At 36.9% G+C, this 24,055-nt stretch overlaps 1 protein-coding gene across 10 annotated transcripts; it reads left to right on the top strand.

Annotated features, from left to right (window-relative positions):
* The first annotated feature begins 125 nt into the window (after positions 1 to 125).
* Positions 126 to 23,137, top strand: KYAT3 (kynurenine aminotransferase 3). Of its 10 annotated transcripts, none has more exons than XM_085068014.1 (15): positions 140 to 221; positions 2,552 to 2,587; positions 7,730 to 7,788; positions 8,983 to 9,127; positions 10,903 to 11,052; positions 12,254 to 12,340; positions 13,731 to 13,853; positions 13,945 to 14,065; positions 18,243 to 18,319; positions 19,134 to 19,223; positions 19,797 to 19,983; positions 20,967 to 21,040; positions 21,474 to 21,560; positions 22,559 to 22,635; positions 22,908 to 23,137. In XM_085068014.1, exons 3-14 carry the CDS (start codon positions 7,733 to 7,735, stop codon positions 22,619 to 22,621), a joined length of 1,260 nt encoding a protein of 419 aa, XP_084924140.1. In that variant the 5' UTR covers positions 140 to 221; positions 2,552 to 2,587; positions 7,730 to 7,732; the 3' UTR covers positions 22,622 to 22,635; positions 22,908 to 23,137. The 10 variants fall into 10 exon arrangements, with proteins under 10 accessions (XP_084924141.1, XP_084924140.1, XP_084924139.1 ...); XM_085068016.1 differs by lacking the exon at positions 22,559 to 22,635 and adding an exon at positions 4,486 to 4,586 and having other exon boundaries at positions 146 to 221; XM_085068017.1 differs by lacking the exons at positions 140 to 221; positions 22,559 to 22,635 and adding exons at positions 423 to 519; positions 4,486 to 4,586.
* Positions 23,138 to 24,055: the final 918 nt, after the last annotated feature.

The raw sequence follows: 24,055 nt of genomic DNA, 5'->3' as shown, positions 1-24,055 counted from the left end.
TTCCCCGGGCCTCGGGATGGCGGCGGCGCAGGGAAGGGCGCTCTCCGCCCTCAGGGCAGCGGGACGGGAGGGCCGGGCGCTCTGCGGCGCTCGGGACTGGAGGAGCAGGAGGGATGGGCGCTCCCCGCCCCTCAGAGCGGCGGGACGGGCGGCCCCGGCCCCGCCCCAGCGCAGCGATCGCGGCGGGCGGCGGAGGCGGTGTCGGGCGGCGAGTTGGGGCGGTGAGTGTGGCGGTGCCGGCCGGGGCGGAGGCGCTGCCCGCGGGGCCTCTCTCTGCCCAGCGCCCGTGGGGAGGCGGCTCCCAGCCCGAGCTCGGCGTGGCCGCGCTTGCTGTCCCGCGGAGCGCCGGGCCGGGCCCGTGGGTGAGGGCGGGCGGGGCTGGTCCCCGCAGGTTCCCAGCTCGGCCTCCCCAGCTCTGTGCTGCACACGCGGAGCGCTGCAGGCTGAAACCACACGTGGGTGGGAGCGTCAGTGCAACAGCGTGGCAAAATGGCAGAGCTGCTCTACCAGGGGAAAAAAGTAAGAAAAAACCCCACAACGTCATTCCTCTCCTTAAACCATATGGTAAAATTTACTTCTTCCTTGTAGCTTAGGAAGAAGAAATGACAAAATGTTGAATACTGTGATAAATCTTTCTCATACAGTAGGCTTTAAGTTCAGTGCCCTTGCCCAACTTCCCTGAGTACAGTGATTCTGGCAACAGTTCTATTGGCCCAATAAGCCATCTGATGCTCATAGATGGTAGCAAAAATGTTCTAGAGGCACTTTCCCTGGTAAGATGGCACCTTTTCTTTCTCCAAAGCTTTCATCCTCTAGACAATAGGAAGAGACAGTCCTTCATAGGCTTGACAGCACTTAGCTGAGATGTAACATTTTCCAGGTTTGCATATCCAAAAATATTAAGCACAACACAAATATAACAGATTATATTTACATTATGATGTTATTTTGGTGGCAGACAGGCTTTCAGTGCTCCTAGCAATGTTTGTCACTGAGACTGCACAGAAAAATGAGACTATTTCTTACCTGAAGAAATGCAGCAGTTTAAGGGGTTTGACCAAAAGTCACTCAAGCTCTGCAATATAATGTCTACAGAGATGGAATAACTGAAGCTCAAAAATGAAGGAACAGCAGCCTTTGGCCTTTTGTTTCAAAGGAGACTTGCAAAATTGTAACTTTTCATAAAATGCCCCACATGTTCAGCAGCATCCCAAGGTCAGTGTACTGTATGACCAGGAGGTTGGGTGGCTGTGAAGGGAGCAGAAGAGCCTATAACTCACAGATTTTTATCTGTGCTAGAACAGTTATAAAGCACAGCATGAACCAAATGATTGTTAGTATACAGATGTATTCATGTATTTCCCATGACAAAGTCCAAATGTATTTTCCAGTATAGTTTAAGTCACCAAACCTGAGTTTCAACTCAATTAGCAACCAGAATATGTGTTCCTACCAGTTCCACTAAAAAGCATTTACTACAGTGACCTTTCTGGTAGCCTTGCTTACTTCTCACTCACCTCAAAATATAGAAAGCTGCAGGAGTAGTCATTTGTTATCCCTTTTCCTCTAACATGTTAATTTTCCTGTTTTCTCTATGGATATGGAAGCCTGAACTCCACGGGGACTGACTACATGAATGCTTCAGCGCACTGAAAATTAGAATGGGATGAAAAGGATTCTTGAGTTAATTTCTGAGTTTAGCAGACATGACTCTTGATGAGAAAGCTGATGTCTGACTCCAAGAGTGAAAAAAGAAAGATGAATAAGACAAAGAAATAAATATTACCCCTTAAATCCCCCACAAAGATCAGTGCATTTTCTGTGTTTGAAGAACCTTGCAAATTTTGAACAGTTGAAACGGGGTTTCCAGTACTTCTGTAGCTGCCCAGCATTGTGTAAATTCCCTGATCTGGAAGAAACTTAGTCTCCTGATGATAAGAACTCAGCTTAGGACAATATAAACCATCTCACTGATGTCCTTACACATACTTGGTTGTTGCTAAAATACATACAGTGGTAATAATTGAAAGTGCATTCACCCTAAAAGTAATAATTCTCTTGACTCTGTGGTATGTCTCAACATGTCATATAAAATTATGGTGGGAATGTGTGTGTTTGAGAAAAAAAAGAGTAGGCCTTGCTTTTTTCTTTTTTCTTTTCTTTTTTTTTTTTTTTGAGTGTGTGGGAGAGTATCTGGTTATATTAAGGAGGTCTTTCCCCATCCTAGAGTAGCTTAAGTGGAGATACTCAGAGTTGCAAATGATAGAAAAGGCATTTTTGGAAATAAAAAAGAAGTCATAAAAGTTATTTATAGGAGGCTTTTTCATTTAATGGCCAGTAGTCTTGTCTCTTGAGTCTGAACAAATGTTGATCAGTTTTCACTGGAGATGTGTCACAAAGATAGAAACAGTGGGAGAAGTGTTACATGCCAGTGCCCTTTCTTACTGAGGCTGTTCAGCAAAGTAATTTCCAGTATGTTCCTGATAAAGTTTTCACAGTTTCTACATTTCTGTGGTATTAAAGGATATATTTTTTTCTTCACATATTTTAGGTCCTTGCAGAGATTGACTACGCCACAGTTACACAGGTCTGCTGCTGCTGCTGCTCATGCAATGTGGTGGTTTTGTCTAATTGCCTTGTGTCAAATCATGGTTCTGCTTTTCAGTGCACCATGGCACTAATGCTGGAAGTAGTTTCAACTGCCAGTAATTTTTCTTACAAAACTTGCAAGTTAGTTTTGCACGTAAGGCTTGCAAGTTTTTGATTTAATTTTCCTGTTTCTCAATACAAAATGAAACATGCAAAGATATGCATGTTTGTCTCTCAGTGCTAACTAACTACTGCATGTGTTCACAGCTGGCTGCAACAGTAACGCTGTTTTTGGTCTGACCCTGGGGAATAGCACCATTGTCATGGTCATGTTTTAAGATAGTATCAGTATGTTACACAAGTAGTTTTTGTAAGCGTAAACAAGGAGAGAAATAGAGACCTTCATAATCTTTTTGATTTTGCATAGTTATTCTCAAAGATAACCTTGAATATACTAAGTGGTATTATCAGAGCTAATTGAAAATTTATTTTCTGGTCTTTTTTAAACACATGTATTCCTTATGTGTCTTTCAGAGTATCTGATGACTAGTGTAAAAGATTTAATTGCTGTTTACTTTAGTTAGTCCTCGGACTAGCAGAGTTTTTTCTTGTAAATGAACATCAGTTGTTTACACATTGCTAAGTGCGATGGGATTGTAGGGGTATTTTTGAAGGTCTAATTGAGTTAGCCACATCTCAGTACTGTGTGAGAAAGACACTAATTTCAGAACTGAGACTGAATTTGTAGCACTGGAATAAGAGAAAGGCAAAATCAGCATACTTTTAAAACTTATTCAATGAGGCATCTTTGACTGGCCTAGTCTATTAGTTAGTAAGTGTAAAGGACACTTTCTTGTTGGACTAAAAGCATTCCTTGTAATGAAAACATCATATTTTGCTTTGGTATTGGTATACCTTTTTTCTTTCTGTTTGCAAGGCTTGCATAGTATTGTTTTATGAGGCAATGGCATGCCTTTGTTTCTATGACAAATAGTATCACTTTTTCTTTCTTTCTTCTCCTTTTGAGGTAGCCAAGTAAGGGAGAAAGCAGGAGTTATCTACCCTCTAATAAGTATACTATGGAAAGCAAAGTTAATAATTATACTGCTGTGGCCACTGTGTTTCTGACAGATTTGTGGGATACATGTTTCTCTCTAACATTTCAGTCATTGTGGCAATGTCATCTAATATATGTTTTAAAATACATTCTGGTACTGAAGTACCAGTTCTTAGTTCTTTTTTTATAGTTACTAATTAACAGGACACATTTTCTCGAGTCAGTGAACAATCTGTTACTCTGCATAGAGTGTCTTTTTTAGCTGTTTTCAGCCATGGGATATATTTGATGTTTGCCAAGTCACTGTGACAACACTTACTGTAGTTATATAAAGTGCATAGGGTTCTCTCTCCAGTGTGACTCGTGATCTTAATTGTCCTGACTTCAGTACACCTGATTTAAACACTTGGAAATGGAGACCAGTTTTAAAGATGTGTAATTTTTTTAAAATTGGGCTCTTTTTCTATTCTATCTACATTGGCAATTTTGATAGCAATTTTATTACACAAACACATTTTCACAACAATTCTAACAGACTTTGAAGCTTGAATTACATTTAGTCTCAGCTGTTATTCAAAGAAAAGAAGATCACTGTTGTCAAATAAAAGAAACCTTCATTTGAGATGACATTCTGAAACATTTTGCAGCCCTGTCAGTTAGAGAGTTTCATCCTCTATGCTTACAACTGTGATAAGGTAATAGTTTACTAGCACTTACTTAATTGAAACAAAATCACTGGAAGGAAGAGGAGAGGATCTTATCTTAAAATTGCTTAGTGATGTGTAGGAACTCATTCCTAGACTCTCTAAAGTTTTTCAGGTCATTTATTTATTATGCAGGCATGTTTCTTGCTTCACGAAACTTCTGTTGCCATGGCATTAGATCATGCCAGCTAAGAACAGATTTACTTTCCAGATCCATCAAACATTCAGCCTCTGCAGTAAGTATTCCTTCAGATTCTTAGAGAAAACTATTTCATGTAATGTTTTAGAGATGCACTAATTTTGCAATATTGTAAATATATATGCATTAGCTATGTTTTCTTTATTTCTTGTTATAGAGAAAAACATTTACTGTCAAGAACAAAACAAGATATTTGAATAAGCCAAATATTAACCACACTAGCGTAACAGAATTTGGTGATTATTGCTTTGTGTATCCTTTTCAGTCTTTAAAGTCACATCTAGCACATATCACACCAGAAAGATTGCCTAGTTTTTAGAGAGAAGCTTGAGATACAGGAGACAGGTTCAATCTCAACTTTATCATAGGCTTTTGGTAAGACAATTTATTTCTTTTTATCTCAGTTTTCTTTTAATCATATGAGAGTATAGTTGCTTCTTCATGTTGCAATAACAAGGGGTCTATAAGTACCTCAATTTTATATAGATTCTTCTTTTATATAGAATTTCCCAGTTACACTGCTTATAAGACTGTGTAACTTCATTTTAAGTCTTCCCATTTTGTTGAGAGAAAACAGCTTTGCAACATGGCAGGCAGTTGGAGGTCACACTCTGCATTCCATATAGAACACTGGAATGTAAATGCTGTTCCCAATTCATCTGGTCAGCAAACTGGGTCAACTAAGGCACATGCCAGATCCGTCAAAACAGATGTTCAAACCATTATACTGGAGAGTTGTAACATATTTTGCCCACATGAGAAAGTCTTTTAGTGTGCAAGTCACTTTGCAGGTCAGCTTTTGCCTGAGTCAGTTCTTCACATGCTGTATGTATTTCTATCCTATTTTATGGAGTTGTATATTCACATTAAATGTCCTCAAATGTAATACTGGCTGTTTTGAATTTTTTAAAAAATTTTTGTAAGAGCTTGGCTTAAGCTGTACCTTCTGACATTGAATTCTACACTTTATTTATGTACCATGTAAGAGTATTTGCCTCCAACATTATTAAACTTACTGCCATTCAATTTCATTACAAGTTTCTCTCTATTAAGAAACAAGATAAATACAAGCAGCACCTGGCTTTCTATCAGGTGTTTCCCTTGTTAGAAAATGTTAGGGAAAGTAGGAGGTCAGTAAGAGCTTGATGAAGACCTACCTCTCCTGCTTCACACCCATCTTCCACTCATTGGAAATACTAGCCCTGCCCCTCGAAATGGCTTAGAAACTATCAGGTGATGACATAACTGGGCTGAAAGAAAAAAGAGTCTTAAGATATGTCATGACATTCTGGGAAAAATGAAGCCAATGAAGGTTTAATTTTAAAATCTCACTTACTTAGTTGGCTTCCCCAAAGTAGTAAGATTGACCTGAACCTCACTGTAATCTGAATCTGTGAAAACCTGAAAACTAATGCAGGTCCTGCTATTCTGTTTTAAAACTACTTCCAAGGCACAAGAAAGAAAGAAATAGAAAGACTTCAGTTGCTAAATATTTAAACTTACATAATATGGAGCTGTAAGGTGAAGGCTTATTTTACTGTCAATACATTTTTAGCTAGGGAAGGTTACTCAATGCAGTTAAGATTTACATTATAGTTAATTTTATAAAAGTCCTTATAAAAGTTAGCTTTTAGCAAATTGAAACAGTTTAAGAAGAGGTAGTTCATGGAACAAATTTACTCATGGCAGCATACAGAATTCTCATTGTTAATTAGCAAGAGTCCAGGTGAGCCTTACTCCTTCCACTACAAGAAGTAGTCTAGCATGTAAAAAAAGATGTGTGTGTCTCAGTGTAAGTAGTACCTGTGTTGTTTGTATTTTTAAAATACAGCCAAACATTACTAAAATTTAACAAAACATACAATGTAAAATTGGATTAATTTTCTAAGCAATATGTGTGTTTTTAAATAAATGTAATACAGATTACCTAGTTAGGACTCCCTTAACTCCCTCTTATTCTGTGTTAGGAGCTCTCACTTGACCTGTCTAGTTATCTTAAAGGTTTTCTTCCTGAGGACAAATGAAAGGTATTCTGTGTTTGATTCCTCTGGTGTTCATGTCACACAGATGAGATCAGAATCAGATCTGTCAGAAGACACCTGAACGGAGAAGCATCTGTTTAATAGTATAGCTTCCCCTTCTTCAAATCCCAACATATGTAATGGCTTCATTACTGTAAGCAGGTCAAATGCAAACATGTACCTGCTGCATACTGTGTCATTTCCATGGATTCACAGTTATAACTTGAGTGTAATGGTAATGCAGACATACTCGTCTCAGAGTATGGTGGCTAAAATATGTTTTTTTAATCTTTCTGGTAATAACAATAGCTGGCAGTGGTAAAAGTAATTAAAAATCAGTAGCCTGACTTAAAGAAACAGGAGTGTCTGGACTGCTGAGGGACTGTGTAATTTCTGTGTAATTTTTTCTGGTATCATGCTAATTTGCAAAGATAGATATGAACTTGTACTTTTTTTGTTTGCACATAGAAATAAATTTGGTTTTCTTTTTCCTAACTTCCTTTCAATTTTTAGCTTAAAAATATCACTGCCTCTATATAGAATAGTCATTACAATTCTATTTTGCAGAAATTTTCCAATACCTTGATTTAAGGTCTGAATATACAGCAAAAACATATTCTGATGAGGTTTTGCTGTGCTCTAAGTAGATACTTTAAAGTTTTAAAAATCTGAATGAAAATAGGAAATGTCTTTGCTATTTTCCTCTTACCCATCAATTTAACAAATAAAATTACATTGCAAATGCACTCTTTCCAAACTGGATTGAGCAGGAATTGGACTGGAAATAGCATAGTCTTTAAGCTGTTAGCCTATCATAGAACAGAAAGTATGTACACTATTTTTTTTTCTTTTTAGGTCATCTTTTAAAGCTATTGAGCTAAATTATGCCCCTCCTCCATCCTTACTGAAAGTTTAGTGGATTTAGATAATGATGAATGAGAATTTAGGACGTTTTTGTGTATTTTCTTGTTAGTCTGAATTCAAGCTATTATGGAAGCTTTAATGAAAGAACATGTCTGTAATTTTGTGTAACTGCTGAATTCGGCTGGCAGTGGTATATTTGAGAAAGCATGAATGAGGGTTTTCATGCAGAATCCAACAATATCATACTTTGTCTTTCTTAACAAAACCCTTCTGTCTGTATATTTTGATCTTGCAGACAATGGCCTTCAGACACAAAAATACAAGACGAATTGAAGGCCTTGATAGCAATGTGTGGTAAGTAAGAGGAAAATATCTGCAAATTTCAGAAAATGTCCTTGGCTGGTGTATTTTCTTTCCAAAAATATAATTATTGCCAATAATAAGGTACATGGCAGTTGCTATCTCTGCTGGAATGTATTTGGCACCTGTTTAGAAGCAGTGAATGAAATTCAGTTGAAGTGATTAATTGTTATTTTTGAGCTTTTAATATTAAGCTTGGGCTTGTCTTCATTTTATAAACCACATAAGACAAGTATAACTCATGGGCATGGTAGTATAGCTGATTTTCAAATTTAAATGTTAATTCTGTTGAGTAATGTATTTCAATTACACCTGATTTATTTACCACACAAGTCAGGTTTTGTTTTTTTTTCTGAAAACCATTATATTTGTCTTTATAATTTAGCTCATTATTTTTAATACATCTTTTTCTAGGGATTAAATGGGTCTTAAAGCAATATTGCCATCACTGATAAATATGGAATTTTCTTAGTTGATGAAAACACTATTTTGAGCTTACATTAGTTGTATGGATATATACATGTGTACATATACATAAGGAGTTTTGATTATTCAGACTCAAGCTAATTTTTAGCAATTTGTATTAATTTTTGACACAACTGTGATGCTGTATGGGGAGGGTTATGATGGGGGGAGAGTTTTTTGTTTTTTAAATCTTGTTAACATTTTGGTAGGGAGGAAAGAAAGAGTCAAATGTAAAGCTGACCTGTGAATGGAGGAAGGAAAAATTGTTCAAGAATCCTGCAGGCTACTAGGGACAGTTAATAACCAGCCTGGAACTGTCTGTTGCCTAAAATTACTTAAAAAAACTATAGCACTCAGAGGTGACTGGTAGTTTTAAATGACACCTTAAATTGACTGAATTTAACCTTTAAGAAATTTAATGTGTCTGGTATTCCATTTCTGCCTATATCCAGAATAACTCTGTGTGTGTGCATGTGCACATCTGAGCACACTTCTGCTGGCAGAAACATTATTCTGTGGGTGCAGAACATAAACTTTTTCTTGTGTGCCTCTGACTCCTGTAGTCACCATTGTTTCAGCCCTCAGCTCTCCATGTGAGCATTCCAACTTGTGTCCACTGCTGTAAATTTGGCAAACAGAAATAACTTTTTTTTTGCCTTTTAATGTTAATGAATGAAAAGATCATTTTATCGGTAAGTTAATTTTAAGATTTTTTCCCTCTAGGGTTGAATTTACAAAAGTGGCAGCAGATCCCTCAATTGTTAATCTTGGACAAGGCCTTCCTGATATATCCCCTCCCAGCTATGTTAAAGAAGAGCTGGCAAAGGCAGCAGCAGTTGACAGACTGAACCAGTACACCCGAGGCTTTGTAAGTATTGTGGAACTTGAGAGCCCAAGTTCAATGGAAAATGTGCCACAGGGAAAAAATTGACTTTAAATTGGTTTTATCTGTAATCGTAGTGTTATGTCCCAAATTAAGTTGATCTAGTAGCCTTATCTGTTACTAATGAACTTCCTCTGTGTAAGCTTCTTCAAGGCAGAATCCTTCAGCAAGAGCAAAATGGTAGAGCAGGTCTGGGATAGACTGTCTCTGAGGAGTTAATTCAGTTTAAAGAGTGTAGGTTATACATTTACCTCTGACTTTGGCCAGTGTAAATGTGAATCAGGCAGTACAATGGGAGAATGAGAAAGAAATACTTGAGACAGTACCTCTAGGATGAAGAAGAGATTCACACACAGAACTTTGTAGGTTTCAGTGACTAGAAAGAGATGAAATCAGCTGCTAAAAGCATTAACTCTATCCCAGCTGAAACCAGGCCGATTCTACCTTCTGACAGATATTTGCAGACTGATTCTCTAAAACTAATTGTAAATCAAGCATAAAGATAATATTCCTAATTCATACAATTATTTGGTATTTATTTCTGTCACTTTGTTCTTTATATCCAAATGGTTTGATACTTCCCATGATAATTATGAATGTTGACAGATATATTATACTGCAGATAGAAATTACAGAGGAATTTTTACTAATATTTCCATCTTCAGCCTTCGTACTTCCTCTACAAACTTCTACACTTCTAATGTTTTTGAGCACAAGTATTTGTGGTAGCACACGTGGGAGGGATGAGAATGAATGATGCCCATCCCTCTGATAATTGAGCCATTGTCTCAGCTACACTTGGAGCTCTCAATGACTGTAGCGCCATAGAGTGGACTGATGTGACTCGGGTATTGCAGCATTCCTGTCTTGCTGACTGGCTCGTGACATGGCTGTCATTTGAATCAGCAATGACTTGTGAGCCTTAATTTATGGTAATGTTTTTGTTTACAGAAGGGTTCATGATTTAATGCCTTATGCATAGAGGTATAATGTTCTGCATTTTAGAGGATATTTGTTACATAGTTGCATTTTCTCAAGGAGCTGTTTTCTATTCCTACCAGATATACCAAAAGAAAAAAAGATTTTTACAGTAGGAATCATGCAATTTTCCTGAGTAAACAGAATTGTGCCTTCTTATGTCCATGTTGTATATGATCCTTGTTGCATGTTTGTTTTCTTGTTCTTTGCACATTTTGAGAAGAGTGTGTTAACTGCCATGTCCCCGGATGGGACACAAATGGTGAATTGTACCCTGAGATTTGGGATGTGACTACATGAATAACTATTTTGATCATAAGTGCTATTTATCAGCAATATATAAATACAATAAAAATACTTCCCTTGCACCAAATACTTTTTAGTTGAAAGATAAGGAAGGAAACAGGAGCTGAAAGAGACTCAAAAGGAGGTGAGGGTGAATTGGTGTCAGAATATGCCTTTCTCTTCTCCTGTCTCTTGTCCTAGCTCTGCTATAGTCTACCTGAACCTACTCCAGAGATGTGATAATAAGAAAGAAATTAAAAAGCACCAGATAGAAAAAGTATTTACTAGTAGATATAAATAAATTGAAGACACTCTTCTTTCCTAATATGCAAAAAGTTTAAATCCTGCTACCTGTTAACAGCCATTAACAGATGGCTAATGTTGTATTTTTCTATTTCAAAATGTAGTATTTTGATACATGTGGAAAAAGGCCCAAACACAGGCTTTATACATTGTCATGAATACACCAATCAGTTACTTTCTTTTGTTCTGAACAGGGACATCCATCACTGGTGAAAGCCTTGTCTCAAGTGTATGAGAGAGTTTGTGGAAGAAAGATTGATCCTCTCACAGATATCCTGGTGACTGTGGGAGCTTATGGATCTCTCTTTAGTACAATACAGGCACTAATTGAAGAGGGAGATGAAGTAAGTTTTTATTGGAAATATTCATGTATACTCACAGAAATAAGAATCTTTCTCTTTTTTCTTATTTGTCCATTTTTAAATATAAGTTAATGTTGGGGCTTCTTTCTATCCCCATTAGTTTGTTGTGGTTGTACATCTGACTTACTGTTTCAAAAGCTGCGATTAGGAGACCATCCTTTGGATGTCTTCCTATCATTCATCAACTTACAAACACTTTTTTTTTGTACTTAGGGTATCTGTAGCAGTTTCTTTATCACTGCTAGGTGACACAATACACACTGATTTCTTTTTTGAAAAAACATGTGGGCTGTTGTCTGCAACAGACAACTAAAGGTGACACAAAGAATTGTTGGTGTTTGGATAACCATTGTGTATCATGTTCTGGTTTGGGTCATTGCATGGTAGCAGCATAGGTAGCAGAAACGCTTGTTAGTTTACTGCACTAGTTCTGATGACTCGTCCCTTCACTGTTTGGGCCTATGTCTGCCTTTTTGACAATGATATTAAAAGTAATTTTACAGGAATATTTCTATCCATAGGGGACAAAACTTTTTTGTGTTGTCTTGTATTTTGCTTTCAGTGTTTTGTTTTACTTGTATATTGTATTCTTATCCTGGTTTTCTGTTGCTCTGATAGTAATTTCTCTTTTGTTTTGAATAGTTCTATTAGCCTTTGCTTTTGGTGGGGTTTTTTGTTTGGTCTTCCTATTATCTAGCCTCTATGCAGTTTTTCTTGAATTTGTCCTCTTTCTTTACCTGAGAATTTTCATCTGATAACATTTGAGGACTTAACTGTTCTTCTGAGATTTCTAGATACTTCGAAATCTTGGAATTTCATGGGCAGAATTAGAGCAGCTGTGCTGTGGTTCAACAATTTGCCATTGTTATTTCCCATCTTTGCTTGCACCTTCAAATCTGTGTGTAGAACTCAAACATACTTATCATTATAAGTCAGTAGCTGTAATGTGTAACTATAGAAGAACAGCCTGTGTATGTTGTCAAAAATGTGTAGTGCTTATCCTACTTAGCCTGAGGGCATTGTTGTGTGATACTCTAAAAGAAGGAGTATTCTGCAATGTTGTATCATTACATCTGAAGTGCCAGAAACATTATCAAGTTATACCACCATGGTAAATGTAGAAATATGATGGAATCATGCACGGTAAATTCTTTGTTTCTCATATTGATGATTGTCATTTCAGGTAATAATAATAGAGCCGTTTTATGACTGTTACGAGCCAATGGTAAAGATGGCAGGTGCAAAGCCTGTTTTTATCCCACTAAGATGTGTGAGTAACTTTTTAAAAATTATTAATTAAAGTTTCTCATCTATATTCAATACATATTTGATGAACACCTTCTGTATGTTGCTTTTCTGTATAATTTTTCATAATATCAAAATATATAAAAATGAGATAGATTGCTATAGTGCAAGTCTGAGACAATGATAATCCAAAACAGATGGAATGTTTTATTAGTGTTGGAGGAGCTGCAACAATGTTTCTTATTTGCTTTAATTTGTGCACTCTGAAAGCTGATTAAAATTTCTTTGTTCAGTTTTCGGTGCAAATTATGGAAGGGGATCATATATCAGTGCAATTTCTCTGTCAGTTGGTTTTCAAAAGATTTGGTTTCTGATCCCTTCAACAATTCCTGCAGTGACAGAATACAGTTTCTTTTCCAAAATATGCTTGCTAAATAAGGACACGATAGTCATGATCACGCAGTATTTGCTATACATACAAGAATTACTGTTTGCTTTATTGTTAAAAAGGACTAATTCTGCTATGGATTAATTGTCAAATTGGTACTGCTGGCATTATGCCCACAGCTTGCAAGGATTGTTCTGGATGCAAACTGTGCCTTGCGCAACTGGCAGCCTTGCGTGGGGAGGGCTGAGGGGCTCTTTGGGCAGGACTGTTGCATGAACACCATGAAATCAAAACAACACAGAGTGACAAAACCTCCAGGGCTGCAGTGGGAGTAGCTGAGACTGTTCCTCTGGATGCCCTCCTTCTAGGGATGCTTCGAATGACAGGGCACTTCCAAGTATTTTCTGTTTCACACCCTTGTTTTCAGTCGGGCCCTCTCCCAGTCCTTGCAGGTGTCAGAAGGGTAGTGTGGCTATGCTCCATGTTCTCTGCACCAACTGGCCCAAACTTCTGTTATCCATCTGTAATACCTCAGGGATACTTGCATTGTGTACTATACAAACTGCAGTCTCAGTAGTGCAGATTTTTAACTCTTTGGCCATTTTCATATGTTCAAAGAGGAGGAAAAGAACTTGAATGTCCAATGGTGATCAGTCTTTCCAGTCAAGCATGCGCACACTTGCTCTACTGTCAAGCAAGGCTGTAAACTCTCCTGCCATGTGACTGGCATTCTGCATTACACACTGTATTAATCAGCATGTGCAACAAGATCCCAGAAACCAATTCCTGCAGGGGCTTTAAGACAGTCAGTGGCCAGGAGAGAGAGCCACTCTCATGATAGTTTTCCTTGCTCTTAGCCCACTTGCCTGTTCCTAGAACTATTTTCTCTCAGGTGGGCAGGACAGATGGAATAGGTTGTCCAGTATGGTTATGAAAGTGTTTGATAAGTTGAGCAGCTCTCTTTAGGCAACATGTATTAAAGTAATTTATAAATTTATTGTGGTTTTTGTTTTTGTTTTGTTTTTAGAAAAAGGATGGAAACTCTGCATCTAGTGCTGACTGGGTCTTAGATCCTGCTGAACTTGCAAATAAATTTAATTCCAAAACAAAAGCAATTATTCTGAATACCCCACACAACCCTATAGGCAAGGTAAGAGTCCTGCTTTAACACCACTTCAATTTCAAAGAATGCCTTAAATATTGTGATTAATGCACTGTCCCTGACTTTTTCTGTATCCCAGGTGTTTACCCAAGAAGAGCTCCAAGTAATAGCTGATCTCTGTATTAAACATGACACCCTGTGCATCAGCGATGAGGTGTACGAATGGCTGGTGTATAAAGGGAATAAACACATTAAAATAGGTACTGATTTTTTGTGGCATCTTAGAAGTGATCGTGGAATTATGCTGTAAACTTGCCTCCCAGGGATGATGCTTGCTGGAAGAAGCTCAGACATCAAGCTTTTAGTATTTTTCAATGTTTAGACTCTAAGGAGGAGAGCCCCTCCCTTTTCTAAAAGAATTTTAAAGAATAATTTCCAAATAGAATTTCCAAAGCTCTTAAGTGACTTTGGAGCAGATATCCAAAGAAACTAGTGGGATTGATGCTCGTAAGTCAGTTATGATAATATGAATGTCCCATCCTTATTCAGTTACTTTTTTGGCCATGACAAGCATAGATGCTGTTACTGTAGGTGTATTAGACCGTGTTTTGCTGAAGAACTAATAAAAGGACCAGGAGTTAGACCTTTCTTTTCAAAGCTTTGTAGAGATAATCAGTGAGGGAAATGGACAATGAGGAACACAATTATTTTTGCTCCACTAATTCTAAAAAGTAAAAAAAAGTATAAAGGTCATTGTGAAGATAGTGCATTTTTGTATTTAAAAATAGACATTGAAGTAAGTCATTGCAAGTGCAGTGTGAAAGCCTGTTAAATCTTCAGGCAGTTTTGCTACAAAGGTAAAGCACTCTTGTGAGAACAAATCAGAAAAACAAATAATGATGCTATGTTCCTGATCCTCTTGTTTTACTTGATCCGAGTTTCACTGAAGTTAGTGGAATCACTCCCACTTGTCTCAGAACAATTTAACCTGGTGCAAGTTACTGAACTCCTTCACCAGTTTTATAATGCTACAGTTAAGTATTTCTGTGAAAGTTTCTAGTGTGGTGGCCTTGGGTTGGCTCTGCTGATGTATTTGAAAAGTCCAGAACTTCTTTGTCACATGTACAGGTATTTTGTTTCTGATGGTAGCATCTTGTGTGACCTACCTGTTCTGATGTACTTATTGTCGTATTGAAGGCACATTTCAGTTGTGTGCAATAGAGGTGTGTAGTTAATAGAGATTAAACAATGAAATCAAGACACATAAATATAAATTAGACATGAAAAGACACTGCTTTTTTCCTGGCTCTGCCACTGGTTGAATGCTGAGTAACTTTGCTTCTATGCTTCAATTCCATATTCGTAGAGTGGCAATAAAAGAAACTATCCATTGGTGCTGCCTACATAATTGTAAAAACTGAATCTTATAAATAATAGAAAGAAAATTATATCTAAATGACCTTGTAATACTTACTAGCTCAGCTGCACAGTTGTTGATCCTCCAGCTGCAGTACATTGATTGCATTGGCCATGTGTAGGCTGTGAGTCTATTTTGAGGGTGACCTAATTCCATGGCTGTTTTGGTTGCCTTGACAGTGATACCTTCTCGAAGACCTTCAGACAGGGAGGAAGGAGAAAATTTTGGGTACATTATTGTGATAGTAATCTGAGTCACTGCATCCTAACAAGTTACCTAACAGTAACCGATCATGTGTCCCAGCTGCAAAGTCAGTTAGATTAAAGATTTCTACATGGGCTTAGCAGGTGTTTCATGGCCTTAGCAGGTGTTTCATGCAAACAGCTGTCTTCAGAATCAAAATCTCTGTGTGTGGTGTAAGGTAATCCCCTTTCCTTTTCCCCAGCAGGTCCAAACACGTTGTCAGTTACACTTCATCTAAGGGACAGGTGGTGAATTCTTAAGATGCAGTAACTCTATTGTCATCAGCATCTTAATGCTGCAAACCAAAACATTTCCCGTTGAACAAAAGACATTCTGTAATTTAGCATAAAATGTAAAAATATTGTATAAAGAAAATGCAAATTAAAGCCTAGGAAGTTAGATTTAAGTACATCTTCTCTAACAGATCCCACAATATAATCTTTAAATTTAGTGTTAAAAGTGCTATAAAACTTTCATGGTAACACTGAAAACAATAACATTATTTCAGTGAAAGAAACAAGATCTGCTCTATTTTTACTTAAATTTCTCAGATTTCTTACTACTTTTAAGTCTACAAAAATAATACAATAAAAATGTTATTATGTTATTATGAGTATGTTATTTCACTATTTATAGACTCTTGTGTTTCTATAACAAGCTACCTATTCTATCCAATGCAGTGACACTATTTTTGTGGGAGATACAAAATGGATATTGCATCAATTTACAGGATCTGATAGTAGTTCCTTGATACAATTCAGCAGGGTTGCTAGCTACAGATCATAAAATTAGTACTGTCGCTGTTGAGCAGCTAGCAGAGTAATGAATGCATCGGTTCTCAGTGGCAAGAAGGAATGACCTTTATTGTTTTGATTTCATCACATTTATAGAGTTCTCAAAAGTCACCCAGATTGGTCAGTCAGAAGCCTTCCCCAGGCCTGATTGGCCAGGCCTGCACTGCCCAAGTTCTGGGACACTGTTCCAAAACATCCAAACTTTATCTTTATTTACAAAACACAAGAAAACCTCTCATGGGAAAAACTGTGCTAGCCACATTAGTACAGTCTTTGTGCTGTCACTGAAGCAGTTTTCTGTAGTGTAGAACACTTCATCATGTTTCTCATCATCTGACTTCTGTAAAAATGTGGACTTCTGCATAATGATTAGGGTTGCACTGACAGACTTAGAGATTGCACCTCATAACTGAGGATCCTGAACAAGCCACTCAACAAGCTGAGTGCCATCCCAGGTAACAGGCTTATTATATGTGTTAGTTTGCACTTCATTAATTTTAAAATTGTAGTCAGACTTGGTTATGGTGTCATATCATGTCATATATGGTTGCCATATGGCATGGAGAAATTTCCCTCTGTATTTAAAACTTGTTTGTAAAAGCAATGGAGCTACTTCTATCTCTGTGCCCTTGTACTGCTGCTGCTGTTTGAAATGCTGTCACATTCTATCTCCAAGGTTGAATTCCTGTGACTTGGCGGCAAAACAATCTTACTAGAGGTCATTAGCTTTGAAAGCAATTCCTTTTGCAGTCTGAGAGAGCTAGTTTGGGTGCCTTTAGGAAGTGATCTATACTCTTGCTCTATCTTGGTAGAAGGTACATCTGTTCAAACTCCTTTTTTCTTTTCAAGGTCACAGAGTAATTGAGTATGGGTAGGCTAATTGGAAAAGCAATTTCTTTTATGCTGTTTGGTTTCTCTTCTTGGCAGGTTTGCTCAAAAAATGCAATACATGTTTTCAAAGCATTGAAAGACTTATACCATGTCTAATCCTGACAACTGCTGCAAAAACTTCCTTGTGAAATTCAGTGGTTTATTTTGGAAAATCTTTGTTCATTGGTCTCACTAGACAGAGGATTTAACAACTGACAGATTCATTGGTAGAGGTTCTTGTATACAAATGAGGTGAAGACATGTTGGTGACCACGGCAATTGCAACCTTGTCCAACTTTGTGTCTCTGACTTACGTGTGTCTGGAATTATCTGTTTCTCTTGAAATTAATTAAGTTAGAGTCCAAGTAGAGCTTTGCAGAAGCTGTATATAGAAAAAAATTTGCAGACTACAGGAAGAAGACCTTTGCTTGGTCATTTCCTTGGAAAGGAAACAAAGGATTTTGGTCTCCTGTCAGATACAACTGCAGAGACAGAGACAGGCCTCTGTGGATCCTTTAATCCTTGCAGACATTTTAACTAACTGCTATTGTCAGTCAGTCTCAGGCCTGCCCAAATTGTACAACACAGCATAATTTACTTCCTCACTCTGCTAGTTTTCTGTTGTTCTGTTGTTTGGTTCTGCGTTAGAAGTCTTAGTAGTTATTTTCTTTTTCTGATGACACTGAACTGGACAATTCTAGTAAAGTGGGTTGCAGTGCCTGAGTTAATGTTGTGTACAGTGCTGTTACAAGCATCAGAAAGAAGCTCTCCTGAGGTGAATGGGTGGCTACTCCTTAGATCATATTGTTCTTACAGATAATGGTGTGTTTTTGCTGAGGATAACTAATGTAGTTTTCAAGCTGTACTTCTTATTTTCTGCCTCTTCTTTCTCCTTTCATTAATCCTTACCTTCTTTTCATGCTTAAACACATTGGCCCATGTATCTTTTCTCATTTGTTAAAATTGCTGTAATTTTAGAATATTTTCATTATTTGCTTAAGATGCTGCAATGATACATGAACATACAGTTCTGAGCTAGGGGCAGCACAGTTCTTGAAACTACATGGAATATGTAAGTGCACTTGTACCAAATTAATTTTATTTTATATACAGCTACATTGCCAGGTATGTGGGAAAGAACAATTACTATAGGAAGTGCTGGGAAAACATACAGTGTAACTGGCTGGAAGGTAAGAAGAACCAATATAAATGAGCTAAGTTATATGAATAACAGAATGCATTTATTACTCAAAAAAAGCCTGTGTTTTTATGACCTGTGTTCTGAAAGCTTGTGGCAAATCTCCATGTCTCCAAACTGTGACAATACCATTCAGCTGGAGCAGTTACCTATCTTTAACACCCATGTCTTAATTATCTTCTTGTCTCTTAGTTGATAAACTCTTGTGAGCATAAATTACTAAAAAAACCACCACAGTATGATTTGTTCAAAATCAGTAAAGATTCGTGTATAAAACATGGATATTATGGTATCTTAACTTCCCAGTTTTCCCATCTTTACTTTTAAATACATATGAGAATGTAAACAAAAAATACTTAATGATTTGGCATCTAAATTCTTCTTCATTGCCTGTGTTCAAGCTGAACCACAGCGTATATGATTCAGTAGTGAGCTTTTGTTTTATGTTCAAACTGGCTTTGACACAGGAGCTTACAAGATGGAAAGGTTCTAAACCAATTAGAAATAACATTCCTAATAAATGCTCAGTTTGATTTCTAACCTTTGTTGTATGTGGAGTTAAAAGTTTGCTCAGTATCCTATAAGAGATATGGATAAGGGAAACTATAACTGCTGTCTCCTCAAATCTACAATTTTTAAAAGGTATCATACACTAAACTTTGTGTAAACCAGCTCTTTTCTTAATTATTTATCAAAACAAATTCTTAAAATAGAAAAACTTGAGACATTGGCTAATTTTTATTATTTGTTAACTTTTAGTAACACCACTGCTGTAAGTGTAATATATGCATGCTCTCCTCCCTTAGCTTGGTTGGTCCATTGGTCCTGAGTACCTGATTAAGCATTTGCAAGTTGTTCACCAAAATACACTTTATACTTGCCCAACTCCATTACAGGTAGGTACAGATGGGGCAGAGAAGGTTGTTTTCTAGTATAAGAAAGCTGTTGGCCTCACTGTAATAAAACAATCACAACACTGAATGTTTAGTTGTCAAAATACATGCTCTGGGGTGTAAGAAAAGGAAACAAATTTGATCAATGCACCACACATTAAAAAAAATCAGTCTTGCAGATTATTTCATCTTTCACTTACAAACTACTTCTTGCATAAAACATGGCAATCTGAACGGTTTCCTAGCAAATATAAATGAAAGTTATGTTTACTAGTGTCTAGTGTTCTATGGTACATTATTATAAAACATTTAAATTTAACTTCAATTTAGATTGTAAACCCTTGTGTCAAGGACTGTGACTTCTGTATATGAGTAGTTCCTAGCATGAGATTGAGAGTTTTGGGTGTTGCCACAGCACAAAGTAACAGATTACAGATGTAGCTTGTGCAATTTGTGTGCTGATTTGCTTAATAAGGGCTAGGACTGAACAAAAATCCATGTGATTTCAGTAGGAAGTATGTGAGTGCCTGTGAGTTTACTGAGGGCTCACAAGTACTTTGGACCTTATGTTTCCAGGAGGCTTTGGCACAAGCATTTTGGATAGACTATAAACGCATGGAAGACCCAGACTGCTATTTTTACTCCCTGTCTCGAGAGCTGGAAAGCAAGCGTGATCGGATGGCTCTGCTACTGAAAGAGGCTGGACTAAAGCCTGTCATTCCAGATGGAGGATACTTCATGATTGTTGATGTTTCTACATTAAGTCAGTAAAAAGTTTATTAAATAGGGTGTGGAAAGTAAATTTGGTTAATTTGAAAATGCAACTTTCATTTAAACTATATTCTCATTTTATGTGTGCATAACATTGTCAGGAATACTAACTGAAATTTTCGGTTTCACCTTAGCTGCTAAAGTATATTTTATGAGCTTCGGCAAAGCATTTGTAATCCTAACTATTGTCCATGTTTTGCAATGCTTTGACAAGTTTTTAGAGAGGATAAAGAAGGTGGATAAACATTTCTATTTTCAAGATATCTATGATTAGGAAAATGTTTGAGAGCCAAGCATCTGGTAATATCCTGAATTCATGCAATTTTTATTTTCCTCTTTCTGGGCTTTGTTTGTTTCTCTTAATCCAAAGTCACACCCTAAAGGCTCTTTGAAGCATTCTCATCTCTAAACACTGTAAAATGCTACCAAAATTTACAAAACCTTTTGAAAATTCAGGTTATGGTAACTTCGGAGGAAGAATTCCCACAGGGGAACATTTTCTAGTTCCACGTTTTTTCACTAACTGGTCTCAATGGCACTTGTCATTCAGACAGATATGTTTAAACCCAACTGGATCTCACAGTTTGATCATGTGTCAGAAAGTTTTAGGTACCCCAGTTTCATAGATGAGAAAATGGCATTTTCAGGGATTATTGCTGTCCATGCAATAAATGCACTCTTCAGTACCCTCCCATAGCCCTGATCCCCCAGTAGGCCAGACTTAAGGCTTTCTTGGAGTATTGCATGGCTTTCTTTCAAGCTACATGTCTGAATTTGCTTTGGATGGAAAGCAAGTGTTCAGGTCAGAATGGAAAGGTTTGATCTGTTGGCCTATTTTAATTCTTACAGTAGAACTTTAAAATTATATATTAAAAATATGTATCTTCATTCTTAAGTATTAACTATAATAAAATGCTGTTAATGCCTTCTCATTGGAGTCTAGGAAATCTTACAACATATTTGTTTTAAATTTAGATGTGGATCTCTCTGATGTAGATGAGAAACAACCTTATGATTATAAATTTGTCAAATGGATGATAGCATCTAAGGTAAGAGGTCTTAGTCATACTCTATTTTTAGAAATGCTTTTCTATTGAAAGCAAGAGCAGTGCAACTGTGGTTATTAAATAATGTCGTGGAGATGTTCCATTCAAAATATTATTTGGTGTTGCTGATAATGGTGTGACTAAAATACTGCTAAATATGTTAAAAATGTATCCTCTAGGTTTGTGCTATATCCCAGCACTTTTCTTTCAGCATGCTTAAGTGTTAGTTGTACAAAAGTACCTTTCAAATGTTTTGCCTAAGCAAAGTAATTTGAATTTTGTAAAATCTATCTAGTGCATACAAAACTGAATCTTGTCTTTCCCTCATGTGTTGGGAGGGAGAATCTAGAAATAGAATGGTAAAATTATCATAACTTAAACTGGATTTTCTACACACATTTAAATAAGCAAATGCAATTTCTGTTTTGTCTTTCAGAAGCTATCAGCAATTCCTCTTTCAGCATTCTGTGGTCCTGAGACAAAGAAACAGTTTGAAAAATATATACGGTTTTGCTTCATTAAGGTAAATTTGTGTCCTGACAATCAATGCAGTACAGAAATCTGCAAGAGACCAACTCTAACATTTTTCCCAGGATCTCTTGTGTTGAATGGTTTTAGGAAAAGAAAGCTAGCTTGGTAAAATTCAGCACAATGTACCTTCAATTGTCTTCTTGCTGAGGGGCTCTAGACCATCAATGTGGGTGGCATGGCTAAAAAGGGCAACTGGCAGAAAACAGCTGGATGGGTAGCACTTTTTTAGTTTACTGTATTGATTTTTAAAAGCATTCTTAACCAGTGGTGACAGTGGAAATTACTGAGACAGGTAAGATATAAATTAATGTGATATCTATAATCCAGAGCAGAGAAAAACTGCCTGGCAGAGTGTGTGCCCCATGCTCATTCAGTGCCCAACAGCAGAAACAGTGAAGAGGCTACCTTCAAGTGCAGCTCCCTTGTCTGAAAATACACAGAGTTTCACATGAGCTCCAAATTACAAAAAAACCATGTTTTTTTGTGAATTTGCTGATTTTGCCATTTTGTGAGCACCTCCATTACACACATTCTTCCCCCTGTTAAGTCTGTTCTTGAAAAGAATTTGGTCTTGGAAGACTTTGAGGACAGAGATGTAAACTTTGATAAGCCCGAAGCCCTAAGATGTTTCCCTATTGTTCTGTAATAGAGTCAGCATAATGGAACATGTGCAAATCCTGAACTGTTCTGTGTAAAGATAAGAGCCTTAGCCTGAACTAGTAATGATGGGGAGTTTCTCCTTGTGTTACTTACTTCTTTTGATGAGGTGTAAAGTCTGTGGTATAAACTGAACCAGTAACAACCAGGATGAAACTTGCTGGTTGTAAATGTGGCTTGCCTGTGATGAACAGCACTAATCATTTCAAGTTAGACTACTTGTATGACTCAGCAGGCTGGAGCCAAGCTACACAGTTTGGAGGGGTTATGTTTAAGTAATTCATAGCACAACATGGTTTCATGGAGATTAAAAAATCCCAACTGTACTCATAGGGATTAGGAAAGTGTGCTAGCATGTCTCTAAACGAGAGTTGCCAAATTACATCATTGCATTAATGCCATGAATTTATGTAAGTATTGCTTTCATTAAATGTGATAGTATGAATGCTGAGACGATACATTATCTTTTAAATATATCTAATAAATATTTTCAAGGAATCAGCATTGAATTCTTTGTATAGTCCAGATCTGTACCTAATAACTGTTAATGAAAAGCTGGCTGACAAGATATTTACAGGATGCAGCTGAAACAACCAAATAGTGATTTGAGATGATATAATCATGACTAACTCTTTTCAAGAACTCAATACTTGCAGTAATAGTGTTGTTCCTTGTTTTGCAGAAAGACAGCACACTAGATGCAGCTGAAGTGATCCTGAAGAACTGGAATAAACAGACAGGCTGATTTTTCTTATTAACTCTTCCATATGGTATAATTATCTAATAGTAGGGGTTTTTTATTGGAAATTTAATACAGTACAGAATTAATATGGCATTGTAATTAACTTTTTGGTGCCACCTGCTGAGGAGTTAAAACAATGATTTATTGAAATATATGTAATGTGACTCAAAGATTATTTTCAGTCTTTTAAAAATAATTTGCTTTTCTCCTAAAAAAGCCCCTATGGGATTCACTTCTTTTACTGAAATAAAAGATTTTTAGGACTCTCTGTAAAATAAATAAATGATATAGGTATTTTAAACCTTACAAGAAAAAAAGTTGGGAGGTGTTTTTGGTATGAGATAATATGGGAATTAGAGAGAGACTTAGAAACATCATGGCTTGTGAAACCAAGTAACTTGCAGTAGAGGAAGATTAAGACATGGCTCACACCAGATAATTCCAGTGATTTTCTCCACACCTGCCTAGCTACTCTGTCTGCAGAAATTGCATCAGTTTAAATTCCTTCAATTCTATTAAATGAGAATAAGGTTAGGACGGTTGACATTGATTGCCAGCAGATGACTTTTTTGTAGAACAGAATGTAGGAGAAAGCAAGACAAACCTGGAAAGCTTGATGGGACTGATGATGGTGATGGGGCACATCTGTTGCAGTCACTGCTCCATACACATTTCAGAGGTTGTGGAGAAACTTAATACCACATTCTGTGTTCACAGTGACAGTTATCGTGATTTGTTTTACATTACTCTTTCATCTTTTGGGTTCATGTTTCAGCATTTCTGAAAAAGATCATTGCAAGTGGAAAAAAAAAGCTTTAAATTTGTATCTCAGCATCTCTATTTTCTAATAGTTCAGCTTTCTTATATTCCGAAAGGTTTATATCTCTTTTTTAATCCTAAGGAATTTGTTGCCAAGTTTAAACTACCACATTTGCAACCAGCACACAGCACTTCAGTTGGTAGAGAAGAGTTTGGAGGTTGTGTGATAATTAATTTGGCTCAATATTAGCAAATATTAGAGAACTTTTAAACCACAAGGAATTTCTTCCTGTGAGCTAACAAATGGACAAATATTCTTGTTATATAGT

Source organism: Lichenostomus cassidix, chromosome 8 (genome assembly GCF_008360975.1).
Source record: "Lichenostomus cassidix isolate B80296 chromosome 8, HeHo_3.0, whole genome shotgun sequence".
In the NCBI taxonomy this organism is placed as follows: domain Eukaryota; kingdom Metazoa; phylum Chordata; class Aves; order Passeriformes; family Meliphagidae; genus Lichenostomus; species Lichenostomus cassidix.
This window is presented reverse-complemented; position numbering and strand designations above follow the sequence as displayed.

Bases quoted from the DNA above. Each gene is read 5' to 3' on its own strand.
- KYAT3 (XM_085068011.1), top strand. From the start codon at position 4,425: ATGTGTAGGAACTCATTCCTAGACTCTCTAAAGTTTTTCAGGTCATTT. The intron at 11,053-12,253 runs GTAAGTTTTTAT...TTGTCATTTCAG, and splicing joins TAATTGAAGAGGGAGATGAA to GTAATAATAATAGAGCCGTT. The intron at 18,320-19,133 runs GTAAGAAGAACC...CTCCTCCCTTAG, and splicing joins ACAGTGTAACTGGCTGGAAG to CTTGGTTGGTCCATTGGTCC.